The sequence below is a fragment of the Vanellus vanellus genome (assembly GCF_965231255.1).
Source record: "Vanellus vanellus genome assembly, chromosome: 5".
NCBI classification, from domain to species: Eukaryota; Metazoa; Chordata; class Aves; order Charadriiformes; family Charadriidae; genus Vanellus; species Vanellus vanellus.
In genome coordinates, this window is record NC_138910.1 from 26,719,129 (window position 1) to 26,734,867 (window position 15,739).

At 40.1% G+C, this 15,739-nt stretch overlaps 1 protein-coding gene across 1 annotated transcript in view; it reads right to left on the bottom strand.

The window, feature by feature from the left end:
• Positions 1–2,211: 2,211 nt before the first annotated feature.
• Positions 2,212–15,739, bottom strand: part of TTN (titin) — a 244,271-nt gene continuing 230,743 nt past the window's right edge. The window contains exons 279-290 of the mRNA XM_082483816.1: positions 15,155–15,457; positions 14,566–14,868; positions 13,863–14,447; positions 13,426–13,731; positions 13,035–13,334; positions 12,219–12,794; positions 11,822–12,127; positions 11,137–11,730; positions 5,067–11,014; positions 4,826–4,979; positions 3,617–3,910; positions 2,212–3,492 (exon numbers count right to left, since the gene is read on the bottom strand). Coding sequence (XP_082339942.1) covers positions 3,194–3,492; positions 3,617–3,910; positions 4,826–4,979; positions 5,067–11,014; positions 11,137–11,730; positions 11,822–12,127; positions 12,219–12,794; positions 13,035–13,334; positions 13,426–13,731; positions 13,863–14,447; positions 14,566–14,868; positions 15,155–15,457 — 9,968 coding nt within the window. The 3' untranslated portion in view covers positions 2,212–3,193. The remainder of the gene's footprint in view (positions 3,493–3,616; positions 3,911–4,825; positions 4,980–5,066; positions 11,015–11,136; positions 11,731–11,821; positions 12,128–12,218; positions 12,795–13,034; positions 13,335–13,425; positions 13,732–13,862; positions 14,448–14,565; positions 14,869–15,154; positions 15,458–15,739) is intronic.

The following is a 15,739-nucleotide window of genomic DNA, read 5'->3' on the forward strand; positions in this document are numbered from 1 at the left end:
AAAAATTGAAATGCAATGTTAAGACTAGGGTTTCTTGTCTGCTAGTCGTAAAATGATTCTCTTAGGGTTGTTATGGCTATCCACCATCACAGTTGTCTTTCTCAGGCTGCTAAATGTAAAAGAATGTATACCCAGCCCTATAGTAGATTTTATGCAACAGCTCTCAGAGCTTGCTGAAAAGTTTTTCCTTACGCATCAAGACCCAGGACACATCAAGTCCAAATGCCTTCACGCATGTATCAATAGTAGGATATTTTTCTGAACTTGGTCCTATAGTTCAATAGATTTTATCTTTAAAGAGAGCAAATGTCAGCTTGTATGGTTGAAAATCCCAATATTTGACCTAAATATAATAAGGAAATAATTTGAATGTTGCTCATTTTACATTTATTTTTTATCCAGAAACTGCTTAATCTAATGTCTTGAAAAACGTTATTGTGTAGGAATGTGTTCTGTGTAACTGAATATTGAAGCTTTAGGTTCTGAATTTATCAGTGTCACTCTATATTAGCGTTCACTTGGCAGTCTTGTGAAAAAGCACTGGCTCAGCAGGTTGGCATGTAAAGTTATCTATTAAAGCTGTGCTTCAGCAAAGCCTGTAAGTACTTTAAATCCTATTTTTAGGTATCTGAGTGACTCATCTGCTTAAAGGTAGGTGTGCTTGCTTAAGTACTCTGCAGAGTTGGGCCAGAGAGGTACAGGCAGAATGAACTTACACTGCCACACTGGTGTGCTTTCCTCTTGATCAAGTAAGTCAATGTAGACTCAGTAGAGGCCATGGAAGACTGAGTTTCCATTAGCATTGGTGGAGAAGAGTCCATGCTTAAACCTGCAGATGCTGTCTGTCACTATTACTTTCTGCTGAGATGACTAACTAGTGTATTTTTAGTATTAATTTTATTATGTGCCTGTGTACACAAGTTAGTTGTTAGTTAAACAAGACTGTACCTGTGTATTTTGTGTCTTGTATTGAGTTTGTTGGGTTTTTTTTAAAACACTTAATGGAATTAGAATGAGAAGCTTTCTGAAGGGTTATTTTTTCCTTTGAATGCTTTAAAGATTACAATAAATGGTCTTTTTTTACCTCATTTTTACTACTCTTTTTTACTTTCCTCCCTAAGGAAGAAATACCATGCACTCTCAAACTCTTTCATCTTTATGATTGTTTCTAAATGTTCCTTGTTCCATCACTTGAAATAGTCCGGATCTTGTCCTGACCCAAAACTTAGCTGTTCTGAAATCCTTATTTTTACTTTAGTCCTTGTTTCATCCCCGTTTATTAGCTTTCCTGCATCATTTGGATAGCTAGTGGTTGATAGTATATAGGTTTATAGGAAATAAAAAAACAATAATCTACTTCTATAGTGAGTCTTTTTGGAACAGGTTTTTAAACATACTACCTGCTTTACTACTTCTGACAAACTGAGCTTTTTTTAGTGGTAGTCATATGCTGGCAGTCATAGAGATGCATGGTGTTGCTAACTAACACTGCTGCTCCACTTAAGAGAGTTTTACAGCTCCTGAAGCAGTGTGGCATCTCTGTGAGTGTATTTGCTCTCAAACAAGCTTTTTCTACTCACCAGAGTGAATTCTAGAAGCAGAGTTATTCCTTTGACCTTCATACTCTTCCCATAGATAATCAAAATAGTGACTGGCCTGCATGGGATTTGTGATTCCTCCCCAGGAACATAAAGACAAGCTTTGCTCCTATAGATATGTCAACTGATGAGGCATGGCCCCTTAACCACCCATGGGAGGTGAGAACTCATAGGTCCAGGCAATTAGGGTCAACTAATCTATACTAGTGGCAGCTGCCAAAAAAAGGAGGCAATAGCCAGGCAGTTTTTTAACCACTTTAACCAGAGACCAGCAATAAAGAAGAGAGATTAGCAATTTAGCCATATAGTCACTTAACAGAGGGATAATAAGAACAGCGTAATGCTTAGGCATGTGCTAGAATTTATCCTTTGTCGATGAAGAACCTATGAAAAAAACTTCTTTTTTTCTTTGAAGTCTGACCTTTTTTAAGGCTGACTTTCTGGTGGCCAGGCTGTTTCTGATAGATGGTTGGATTTTCAACAGTTAGCTATCTGGTTTACATTGGAGAATTGCATTTCTGCCTCGTCTTTTCTTTCAGCAACTCTTTTTCTGTAGCGTAGCACAGGAACTGTAAAATCAGAGCATAATAAATAAATAACGAGGAGTCGCAGATTTTATGGTGCAGAAAGCATGCTTTATTTCAAATGAACGATTCTATCTCAAGGAGGTTCAACAGCTAACAAGGCTTATTACTACATTAGGAGAACTAAAGCAAATTGAAGTGCAGGGCGGTATTTGATGTTGTGACAACAGTTTGTTTTCAAACTGTGGTTCATTGCTTAGTTGCCCGGAAGCGACTACTGGATGTCTAATACTACCACACAAACTCAATCACTGCACCCTACGAACCTCCGAGAGGGGGTACTGCTGCTGCACTTGAGTACCTAAATAGCTTTGTTGATTAAGGGGATGGCCAGGTGATGTTACTTTTTTTAAAGCTATTCAGGCAGTCAATATGTCAGAAACAGTACGCAGACACTGGGTGAACAAAGTGCTGGCCGCTTGCACTTTGTCCCAAAATTGTCAGTCAGGTATGGAAATTAGGACATAATCGGATCCAATGTAAAACATTAAAGCAATGCTTACAGGAGGGTAATTGCAAACATCACCAATGCCTTACATTTCCGATACGACATAAATATTTGTGCATGTACGAAATACTATGCACAGTATCATCTCTTAGGTGTAGGTAATCTTCAACAGGGAGCCTCTCTACCTGTTGAGGCATTCTTAGACATCAACAATGAGTTGAGGCGCAAAAATTAGTTAAATGTTGAGCAGGGTAGTCGTTTGCTAGGAAACTTTCTCCTACCAACTGTTACTTCCAAAAGTTACGTTTCAAAATGTCATAAAATAAATGGTACAAAACTTCATAACCGTTAACTTCGGCTATATACAGTATGTACATGTCAGTGAAAAAAGTGTTTAAAATTCTTAGGTCAATAATGACTATAAGTCATAACGTATAGCTCTGGACTTTGTCTCATTCAGGTAGGTACAAAAATATTTTTTTTTATATTTACAGATCAGATATTTCAGTCCATATATGAATCACTTGTAAAAAGACAAGTGTAAATAATACAGATCAAGCTGTCTAAATTGATCGAATATTAATATTCACAGTGGCAGAATCGGTACCAAATTCATTTCCTAAATTCAGGGTATAAAGTCCACCGTCGTTCTTCTGGACGTCCATGATGATCAGGGTGGTTAAATCTTCACTGGTTTCAATGTGGAATCTGCCTTGCTGGTCCTGACTGGTAATTTTTCTCTCTCCGCAGTACCATGTTATTTCAGGAGCAGGATCACCCGAAAAGGCACAAGATAGCGTGAGAACTTTTCCTTCATCAATGCTGATATCAGATGGGAGAGCTTCGATTTTGGGTGGTACTCCTTTACAAAACAGGAGAAGAAACACCAAGTTAGTCTGTTTCCATTAAGCCATGCAGAAGGTTTGCTCTGAGAACTACTTGGGGATGTTTGAAGCACTAACTCTACCAGTAATTGTATTGCTCACCTCTCAGACCTGATTTAAGCATTTTACTAGTTGAACTCTCCAGTTGAGCCATACTAGATTTCCCCATAATACTGCTGGAGCTCATCTCTACAAAGGATTCTTTCATGGAGGACATGCTTTTGGCAGACATGCTTGCAAATTTCATTTCACTCATGCTGCTACTGCTGAAACTGCTGAATGAAGCCTCTTGTTTAGAAGAAGCCATTTGAAAGGACTGAGAAGAAAAACTTTCGTGCATGCTTGCGTCGCCACTTGTCTTCAATACTACCTCTTTTGGAGGTTCTTCAATTAGAGCTGGGGAGCATCGCAAACATAGAAGGAAAAACCAACAACATCACATTAACAAACAAAGTCATGCAGTTCTATATGGTTAATTTTACAGAAATGAAGAGACAGCATAGTTTGCTTTCAATGGAAGACTGCAGTGGAGTATAAAATTGTTTACAATCATTTGATTCAAGATGTCCAAATCACAAACAGTAATTTATAAATGAAACAAGTAGGAAACGGAACTGTTACTAGTATGTACATACATACTTAAGAAGAAACAGGTCGTCACACAGCGTTTCCTATTAGAACCATTACTAGAATTAGACTCTGAGTGTTCAGTTCAAGTTCGTAGAAGTTGTGAAACATTTTCAAGTTCTTACAAGCACGGTATAGGAAAGTCTGTATTTCACTGCATTGTTCTGTAGCTATAAAAGGCAACAGAAAAGCTCAAGCACTGTAGCTTTCCTCTAAACCCAAGCACAGTCATACAAGCAAATCATAGCAACCCCTTGATGCTAGGAACTGGGATATGGTACAGCCAATAAAATACTAAACCCAGTTCACTTATGGCTAAGTTACCACAAAAAAACTTAACTGTGGAATCATTTTGTTTTATTGGAACCAATTCTGTTAGTAAATAAGGAAAGAGTAATTGCCAGCACCAAGGTCTTAACACAGTCATCCTAGAAGGAATGCTCATAGCCTTCTGTAAACATGCACCTATTGGTGTAATAGAGCATCTGTGTGCTCCTCTGTGGGCGTTATAAAGATCTCTAATGCTGTTTTAGTTCTGTATATATAATATACAAAAGAAATAGGAACTTGTTAAAATACCTAAATCAACATTACCAGTGGCTTTTATCATAAGTCATTTTAGTAAATGCACCACAGCAAAAAGTTGTAATTAGTCTGAACACAAGACCTGGAGAACAAACTTACGGAGTACAGTCAAAGATGCTGTAGCAGAGCACTGCCCGTGGTAATTTTTTGCTTTGACTGTGTATTTTCCGGTATCACTCACTGCTGCATTTCGAATCTCAAGAGAATATATGTTTTTAGAGCGTGTTACTCTGATGTGCGATGACACAGCAATCTGAGGAGGGGAAAAAAATGTTTTTGTTAAGACCAGTTTTAGGAATAATTCCAATTTTTCAAGTAAATATATTAAATAAATACTTACGGGTTGATTATTCTTAAACCACTCAATTTCAGGAGAAGGATCCCCAGAAACTTCACAGGTGAACAGTACATCTTGTCCTTCGTTGACATTTTGAGACTTAGGCTGCACGATAAATGCTGGTTCGTTGGAATGCTCTTTAGAAAAGGTCAGAACATACTGGCATTTAATAACACCTTCATCGGTTTTACCCTCACAGGTGAGTATACCTTCATCTTTATTACTAGCCTTTTTGATAGTTAGTGTGTGATCACTTCCAGAAACGCCATATCTGTAATCTTCTGAATTTCTCAGCTCCATTCCGTTCAGCACCCATTTTACTTCAGAGGCACCAGGAATGTTGGCTTTCAACATCACTTTCTGCCCTTCGGACACTGTCATTTTAGTTGAAGAAGCTTTAATTTCTGCTTTCAATTGTTTGACGTCTTCAGTAACGACTGACTTTTTAATGACTTCTTGAACTGCTGCTTTTTCTTCAGTTGCTACTGCTGATTTCTTCTGGGTAGAAACTGTAAGCACCTCGTCTTCTTTCTGAACTGATTTATGAGTTTCAGATACACCTCTTACCTGGGAATGGATATTTTTAAATACTTGGCCAGTAAACTGGAAGTTAGTTTTTGAAACACCTCCTTCTCCAATAATTTCACAGGTGTATTCTCCTTTATCAGATTCTGTGAGCTCATGGATTTTAAGCTCATAGGTACCATCTGCTGCATAATGAAATTTGAAATGATGGTCTTCTTTCAGTTTTTTGCCATCCTTATACCAAGCCACTTCTCTGACACTTAAAACACTGCTTTCAACTGCACAGGATAACTTTACCGTATCTCCAATGGTTTCTGCTTTCAGATTCTGCTTTATCTTTGGTGGAGAAACAGTTGGTAATTGTACTTTCTCTGCTGGTACTGTTTTGTCTCCAGGTGGTGACTTCGCTTTTGGAGGGCTGCGGATGGGTTCAGGAGATTTCACTTGTTTAGGAGACTTAACTGGCTCAGGAGACTTTACACGAGGCTCAGGAGATTTGATTCTTGGAGGTGATGTAATTGTTTTTTCGGGAATCCTTGTTCTTTGAATGGTCAAAGTGAAATGCGCTTCCTGTCTTCCTTCAGAGTTTTCCACCACAACAGTGTAAGTTCCTTCATCTGACATCTGGACCAAAGAAATTTCAAAGGTAGACTTGTACTGCGTTCGTGTTACTTGGAAGCGCCTTGAAGAAACAATGGGTTGACCTGCATGGAACCAGGTTATTGTTGGTGCTGGTTCACCATCAACATCACAGGAAAATCTTGCAGTCTCCCCTTCAGAAACTGTGATTGACCGTGGTTTTGTAAGGATTGTTGCTGGTAGAGTGCTTTTAAATGCCTTGTGTACAGTCCTTTCTTCCAATGATTTTTCTTCAGCTGCAGTGATTTTTTCTTCAGAAGCAGCATAGTGTTCATATGATAAAAGTGATTCTCTTGTTGCTGACATTTCTGATTTGACCTCTCTTACTGAGGAACTTGCTTCTGTAGCAGATGCTTTCTTAAATGAGGAGACTGCATATGCCTCTGTTTTCGTCAAGTCAGGTAAAATTGCCCTTGGTACTTCTTCATCTCTTCGCTGGGAAGAGTACGTAGTGTAATCTCCTCCAGTAACATCTAGTGTTGCGTAGTCAGAGCATTCCCCTTTGTAGTTTGTGCATACAGCCCGGTACGTTCCACTGTCATCAATGTGGCAGTCGAGAATCTCCAGAGTTAATACACCGCTGGTATTAGTAAAATGTATCTTACTGCTCTCCTGGAGCTCAATACCATTATGGTACCACTTCACTTCAGCAGTTGGTTTTGACTGGACATTTAGAATGAACCTGGTATTATGGCCACATGGTACACGGTGTGAGCGCATTCTCAGGGTAATGCGAGGAGCATGGTCAAGGGTGAAAGGCTGCTGAGTCAGAACTTCGTATTTCCTTTCCATAGTCTTCTGAGTTTTCAAAGCAGATTTCATGGACTCATATCTAGAAAATATATCAAATCTTGCCATCCTCTCAAACCGAGAGAGTGATCTTTCACTAGAAACTGGACTAGGTGAGCGTGGTCGAGTTCTCTCTGGTGTTGGGGATCTTCTCTCACTTTCTTCAGGAGGCCGTGAGCGGGGTCGAATTAATTCAGATACAGGACGCATCAACTCAATGTAAGTTGGAGAAAGAGATCTTCTTCTCCTTAGTAATCTAGAGGGAGGTGAAAATTCCCTGTGAACATGTTGCACCATTTCTATTTCTTCTTCTTCTTCTGATGTGATCTCAGTTATTTCTCTTTCCCTCCTTCTCCTGAGTCTCCTCTTTTCCTCCTCTGCCATATATTCAAGCTCACTCCTGTATTCAGAGAGTCGTTGAGAAGTGCCAACAGGACGGAGCAATTCTTCGTCCTCTCTTTCATCCATTATTCTTTGCTTTTGTTTAGGTGGTCTGTAGGCAGCCCTGTCATGGCGTTGACGAAGCTCTGCATAGCTTGCACTGGTCTCAGCTTTAGTTGGGATGTGATAGCTGGAATACCTCAGCTCTCTTTTTCTTTCTTCTTCTGAACTGACCTGTGCTCCTGCAGTAGAATACCGAAGGGCAGACAGTTCAAAGCGTGGGGGACTTCTACTTGGTGGGGAAGCAGAAAAGCCTAACTCCAGCTCTTCCTCAAGGCGCAGCCTTTCCTCTTCAGTTCTCTTCATGGCTAAATAGTCATCAATAGGCAGGAGTAATTCCTCATCCGACAAGTCACCAAGCGATCGCCTTCTTGGCCTGTAGTAATATTCATAGTCTGGAGATGGGCTACGGCGACGTGCTGGTCTCACAATTTCAAGATCGTCTTGTGTTAGCTTTGGTATGCGCCATTTAGGCTTATACTGATCAGAAATGCGTGGCAGGGGCATCACATAGAATTGTTCCCACCTGGAAAGGCGTATGCGTTTCTGGCGTTTCTGAACAGTTCTTTCAAGTTTTCCTGGCATTTCGTACTGGTCTCGCAGCCTCTTGTACCACTTCATGTCTGACAGAGGCACAAAGTGTTTAATGTTCTGATCTTCCTCAAGAGTAGTGCGCACATGTTTACGAGGCTCTGGGACCTCGTACGGCATACGAAGTTTTCTTTCTTCCTTCTTTTCTTCTTTCTTAATTTCATATTCACCTTTGACGGTCTTAGTGCTAACAGCTGGTTTATATAAGATAGCAGCTTCTCTGAGAGCCTCTTGGGCAGTTTGTGTCAGTGGAACAGCTTCAACCCCAGAAAGGATTTCTGCCATTCGTAAGGTCTTGTCAATTTGCCTCTGTACGTGCTTCTCCCGCTCTTCTTCAGTTTTGTACTCACGCTTGACATATTTCAAGCGTTCAACTTTTAGATAAGCCTGACAGCTTGTAGATCCAGCACTGTTTGTAGCAGTAACTCTGTAATAACCACTGTCTTCTGGTAAAGTATCTCTGATATGCAAAGCATAATAATCCAAACCTTCATGAATTATATCGAAGTTGGGACCAAAGGACAGAGGTTGACCATCTTTCTCCCATTTCAGCGTTGGTTTTGGTACGCCAGATACCCTGATCTCAAAACTGACATTTTGGCCTTCTTGACATTCAGCATTTGCCAGCAGCCTTTTAAACATTGGCCTTAATGTGGCATCTGCTGGAGGTGGATGTGGAATCACAGTCAGCTTAGCTTTGCAGCTATCTTCACCATATTTATTGCGTGCCACAATACTGTATTCAGCATCATCCTCTTCTGTGACATTATTGATGATGAGTTGATAAAGACCTTTGTCTGATTCAAAAGTATACTTCCTATCGTCATCACCAGGTTTGATTTTCTGGCCTGATTTGAACCATGTTAAGCGAGGTTCTGGGTGAACTGTTATAGTTACTCCGAACCTGACGTTTTCGCCAACGTATGCAGTGCGGTTATACAAAGGCAGAGTAAATTCTGGTGGACGCTCTAATAGCCTCATAGTATCAGTCCGTCGCTTCACTTTCCTAACAGTTCTGCATCTGTAGTGGTCAGAAATTTCTCTCACACCTTTAACAAAAAGTTCTGCATAAGAGCTGTCTTCACCGTAGTCATTTACTACCTTGCATCTGTAGGTACCATCATCAGATTTAGAAACATCTTTGACATACATGGTTGCCTCACCTTCTGCATATTTGATTTCATATTTCTCACTGTTTTCTAATTGCCTCATACCAAAGTACCATGTGACTTGTGTGGACTGATCATAGTTTTCAATCCTACATACGTATTTGGCATGCCCTCCTTCTTCTGTAACAGCATGCTTTATCTGCCCAGCAATGGGACCAATGTCTATTGGGGCAACTTTAACTTTAGCCACCGTTACGCCTTTCTGAGATCTAATCGCGCCTCCACAGGAAATGCGGGCTACTGACACAACTGTGTTCCACTCCTTCTTTACTAGAGTTTGGTAGTAACGCCTGTGCCTCAAGGTCTTGATGACTTTAGTGCTGGTCTTTTCTGTCTGCTGTTTTAGCCACACATGGTTAAGCGCTTCAGCAGCTGTCATCCGAGCTTTTCTTTCCTTGACTAGTAGGCGATCAACGAAGTCCATGGCCTCAATGCTTATGTCTTTGAATGCTTCATCATCAAAGTTGTATTCAGCATTTAGAATATTTTCAATAACTTGTTGGTTTGTTTCAGCAATGAAAGGATTAATGCCACTGAGAAGTATGTATGTTAGAGCACCAACTGACCACATGTCAGTAGCTGTGCTGACCAAATCATGATGATGTACTTCAGGTGCATAATACTCAGGAGAAGTGAACTGGAGTCTAAAGCTGTCTCCAGGCTTCAGTTGTCTGGCTTGACCAAATTCAACAATTTTAACTACAGAGCTTCTTCTTGTGAAATAAATAATATTGTCTGGTTTAATATCAAAATGTCCGATGCTGTGGCTATGTAAAAATTCTAGTGCATTGCAGACCTGGCGTACATAACTTACTATTTCTCTCTCATTCAGTTCAAATGAAGCTGTGCTTATTCTTTCAAAGATGTCAACTCCAGAGATGAATTCAAAAATCATGACCAATTCTTCTAGGCTCTCAAATGATTCATGAAGATACAGGATATTTTGGTGCCTAGCAATGTTTAGAATGGAAATTTCTTTCTTTACCAAAACTTGGTCAGCACCCTTTACTTTGACAAACTTGGCCAGGTAAGTCTTTTTTGAAGCTGCCTCAACACAGCGATGTGCAATGCCAAACTGCCCACGTCCAAGCTCTTCTGCAATCATATATTTGTCATAGAGTTCCTTTGTAGAATAGTGAGCTGCTTTAACTGTGGTGACTTCTCTGGTCTCATCAACTTCTTCATCGTAGTTCATTACTCTGGTCTTATCTTCCTTTGTTATGATGGGATCAGTAGGTTCAGAAGGCTGGCTTTGGCCAAACTTGTTTTCTGCAATTACACGGAACTGGTAGGTGGTCTTGCCAAATAGGTTCACCACTGTGTATCGTGTATCACGAGCTTGTGCTACACGAATCCATCGCTCTGCTGTTGTAGCACGTTTCTCAATAATGTAGTTTATGATTCTGCTTCCACCATCAGTAGCTGGTTCATTCCAGGTTAAGTTGACCGAATCCCTTGAAATGTCAGTTACCTTCAGACCTCTTGGTGGATCGGGCACATCAGCCACATCTAATTCAACTGTTTTTTGATCAATTCCAAATCTGTTTTTAGCACAAACGATGTAAAACCCTGCATCTTTTCTGTCAACACCATTTGGGAAAACAAGAGATGTAAATGATCGCGTAACAATGACTTGGTAGTGTCCATTAGTATCAATGAGGTCTTGTCCCTTCTGCCATGTGATCACAGGGTGAGGCTTGCCACTGAATGGAATCTTGATGCTCACTACTTCCCCTCGGAGGGCATGAACAGCTCCCATGCCTTCCAGGTTTTTGGGCAAATGAATCTTCGCAGGAACTGGAATAGAAAGAGGAAGAAAAAAACAACACATGACCAAATGCACATTACAAGAGCACCAATAGTCTAAATATTCAAAGCTCAAAAATAATTTGTTTTAGGAATAAAGACCCTCCATTCACCTTCAACATCCAAAGAGGCAGTGCCAGACACAGATCCTCCTTGGTTGGTAGCTCTAACTTGATATACAGTGGCATCATCATCCGTTACATTTGTGATGACCAGCTGGTGATATCCACCCTTGAATTCCTGTATCTTGATCTTTTCACCATCTGGCATTATTTCTTTGCCCTGTCTGTACCACTTGACAATTGGTTTAGGATGACCAGTGACTTTGCAGACAAATGTGGCGTTAGCTTGAAATTTCACATTCAGATTCCTTAGTTCTTCCTTGAAATGTGGAGCTTGAATTGGAACATCAGATTTCGGAATGACTGGTTGTGATACCTCACTCCACTCACTTTCACCACCAAGATTTTCACATTTTACACGGAACTCATATTCAAGACCTTCAATAAGATCTTTCACAGAATAGACAGTTTCACGAATTTCATCTGTTGTTACAGAAATCCACTTGTTTTGTTTTTTCTCACGCTTCTCAAGATAGTAAGTTCTAATCTTTGCACCGCCATCACTTGCAGGTGGCTTCCATGACACTACACAAGAATCCTTTGTGACAGCACTTGCTACTGGCTGGCCAGGTTGTCCTGGTTTTTCTGTAAAGAATAAAAAGGTTCAAACACAGACGTGAGCTTGCCTTAGTAATTACAGGGGCATACAGAAATTGATATTTCTGCGTCCACTTACCAAATGGAGGCTTCATAACAACGACTGATGAAACTTCCAGTGCTTCACTAATGCCATATGTATTCTGAGCAGAAACACGGAAATAATAGCCTGCATTTTCAGTTAGGTTAACAATTCTACAGGTTGTGCCTGAAATGCTTGAAGATACAAGTTGCCATTCTGCTCCTTCCTTGGCTTCACATTTCTCTATGATGTAATTGGTTATCATAGCACCTCCATCATCCTCTGGTGGTTGCCAGCTTATCACCACAGAATTCTTCAGTATAGACTCTATAACAATTGGCCCTGCTGGTTTATCTGGCTTATCTGTAAAAGAAAAAGCACAATATTTGTAATTCTTTTGCCAATAAATATTTGAGAAAATATTCACAAAAATACTGGAAATAAAATTAATTACCTTGTATTTCCACATTAAGTACAGTGTCAACTGTTCCAAATGTGTTACTGAGTTGCACTTTGTACTTCCCAGCATGAGTCTTGTGTTGGACATTCTTAATAGCAAGATGAGTGTAATGCTCTGTGTTCTCAATAGTAACCGTTTCTGATCCTCTCAAGGGTTTGTTGCTGTGGAACCAAGTTATTGCTGGTACTGGTCGGCCGATATACACAACGTGAAGGCGGAGGGTGCCGCCTGCACCTGCATAGTATTTCTCTTTCAATGGGAAGCCAGGATGGAACTGAGGAGGAGCCTGCAATAATAGCTTGCCACTAGTTTCAATTTCTCCAACATCATTGGTAGCCATACAAGTGTAGAGACCTTCATCCTCCTGTTCATCTGTTATTACTGTCAGTGTATGGTTGCGTCCATCCGATGACATTTTGTATTTTCGGCTTTGTACCAGTTCTTTGCCGAAGCGGTACCATTTAATATCAGGCAAAGGTCTCCCAACAATTTGGCATGTCAGCTGAGCTGCTTCACCCAGTTTAGTTGTAACATCCTGCATTTCTTTTTTTATGGCAGGCGCTTCTCCAGCTATGACAAAGAAAATTAAAAAATAATGAAGATTACTATGAAATTTTCCTCTATTACTATATTACTGGAACTTAATTTTCATTTATACTTATGCCTCATACTTGAAAGCCTGTGCTTTAGGACTGTCATGTTGGCAAATAACATGTAAAACAAACAGGCAGCATAAATGCAGCACCATGGCTTATGGCACAGCAAATCACAACAATATCACAGCAAATAAGACAATATATTTTTGCTTACATGTTAATTTAGTCTTCACTGCCATAGCAGTCCTTCGAGGTCTGCTAAGACCAGTCTGATTTTCTGCAAAAACACGGAACTCATATTCTGTAGCCTCTAGTAAACCTCCTACTGTAAACTGCCTGTCCTTGATGCGTTCTTTATTGCATTTTTTCCAGGTGCTTTCTCCAGACTGGCGATATTCAACCCAATAGCCAAGGATCTCTTTGCCACCATCACTTTCAGGTCTTTCCCATTCTAATGTAATGCTGTCCTTAGATATAGAAGTGATCTCAATTTCTCCAGGTTGGCTTGGTTTGTCTGAAAATTAAAACATATACAGAAAATAAATTCCTCTCTAAATGTCACTAGTTGCTCTTCAGAAGATCTGTTAATGCAAACATTTTCTTACCAAATGGATCCTTGCATACAACTGGTTCAGAAGCAGGACTTGCTTCACTTTCACCAATGTCATTTTGAGCAATGATACGGAATTGATATTCAGCATCTGGAACAAGTCCTGTGACTGTGTACATTGTAGTGGTAATCTGTGTCTTATTATGCCGGACCCATTTTTCTGTAGATGTCTCTTTACGTTCAATGTAGTAGCCAGTTACACGAGAACCACCATCATCTTTAGGTCTGGACCAGGACAAGTTGACAGAAGTCTTTGTAACATCAAGTACTTCAGGTGGGTTGTTTGGAGGCTCTGGAGGATCTGTTAATAATTACAATAACAAAAATAATAGAAATAATAGTGATGTAGTGTTAAAACATTTGCATATACCACTGCACATTTAGAACCATAATGTAGTAACTAAATAACATTTTTTTTAGAAAGGTACTTACTTAGAGGTGTCTTTGGTACTGCTGGTTCTTCAGATTTGAGAGATTTGCTAATACCGAAATGGTTTTCAGCAGAAACACGGAAGTGATATTCCACATTTTCTTTGAGCCCTTTCACCACTAGTGATGTTCCTTTCACTCTAGAGTCAACAGTGTACCAGGCAGTCTTTGGTACTTCTCGTCTCTCAACAATATAACCTAGGATGTCTGCACCACCATCATCTGTAGGAGGTCTCCAGCTTACTCTGACAGAACGAGCTTGTATATCATCATACTCAAGTGGCCCTTCTGGTGGATTTGGAATGCCAATCACTCTGACTTTAATATACACAGCTTTTTTGCCACACTTGTTTTCAAGTGCCAGATCATAGGTGCCTGAATCTTCTCTCTCTGCATCTTTGATCACAAGTTCTGTGTGAGTGTCAGAAGTCGCAATCATGGCCCTCTTGCTGATGTCATGTCCTTCTTTTGTCCATTTGCATATTGGGATGGGCTTACCCTTAATGGGTATTGTGAGCCTGATAACTCCACCTTGTCTCACCATGAGACCTTCCTGGTATTTTTCATCAAGTTCATAGTCAGGATATTCTGTAAACAAAATTAACATGTCACGCTATGTCTGTTTTACAGATGATATCATACCTGCTTTAGGCAAATACTTTTTTAGGACAACTTTCAATGACAGTTAAGACTTGAAGTGTCTTACCAAGCATTTCTGTTATTTTGACTGTCCCTGGCACTTCAGCAGGTTCTCCTGGCCCACCAGCATTGCAGGCTAGCACACGGAATCTGTACTCTGCACCCTGGGGCAGATGTGTCAAGGTGTATTCACGAATCTTGGTTGGCGTGGTATTGCATTTGGTCCATTCAAATTGATCAACCTTCTGCATCTCAATTAAGTAGCCAGTAACTTTAGAACCACCTTCATCTTCTGGTGGACTCCAAGCCAGGGAGACAGATGTTCTTGTAGTATCAGTGACTCTTGGATTCTGAGGTTTACCTGGAGGAGCTGGAAGAGAAGATCAGATGGGGTGGTGGTGGTGATATCGTTTTAATGAATATTTGAAAGATGTAACAAATGCTAACTTGCAGCGTATAATTGGTATTAAGTCTACAGGATTTATACAGGAAAACTTAGAATGAAAGATTTTCATTAATATCTTCTTGGTTTTCTCCAGTCAGAATCTCATTTGTTAATACACCAAGATAAACTTCCAAATTAGAAAAAACGTAAATTCTACTAGTATCATTCTCTTCTGCTGTAACATCCTCAATCTATGCAGGAAATTACTTACCAATTGGATCTCTGGCGACAGCAGACTTGGAAGGACGGCTGGGTTTCCCAGTGCCTCTGGCATTGATTGCTGTGACTCGGTGTTCATATTCTAATCCTTCAACCAACCCAGTGGAACGGTAACGAGTCATAGTGACTGGAACTTTATTTACACGGATCCATCTATCAGCTCTAACTTCTTTGCGTTCCACAATATAACCAGTAATCTGTGAGTCACCATCATCTTCTGGAGGATACCAAGTTAATGTCATGCCATCTCGAGAGATATCAAACACTTCTGGAGTGCCAGGAGGACCAGGAATACCTGTAAAAACATAACACAGAATTAGTGAAGGAAGCATCAAATGATTCTACACATTAGTAATATGCAATGTATTGTGAATGACAATGTAATATCCATGTCCTATCAAACTCTTTTTATCAGCAGATATCAAAGTACTTTACAAACTATATCAGTGAAATACTCCTGTTTTTGTAATGGGGTAAAGCAGTTTTTAAGGCTAATGGTAGACCTGAGCAGAAAGTCCAAGTTTACCATCCAGGTTCTATGCAGCGCATCTATAATACCTACATAGATTTATGGGTC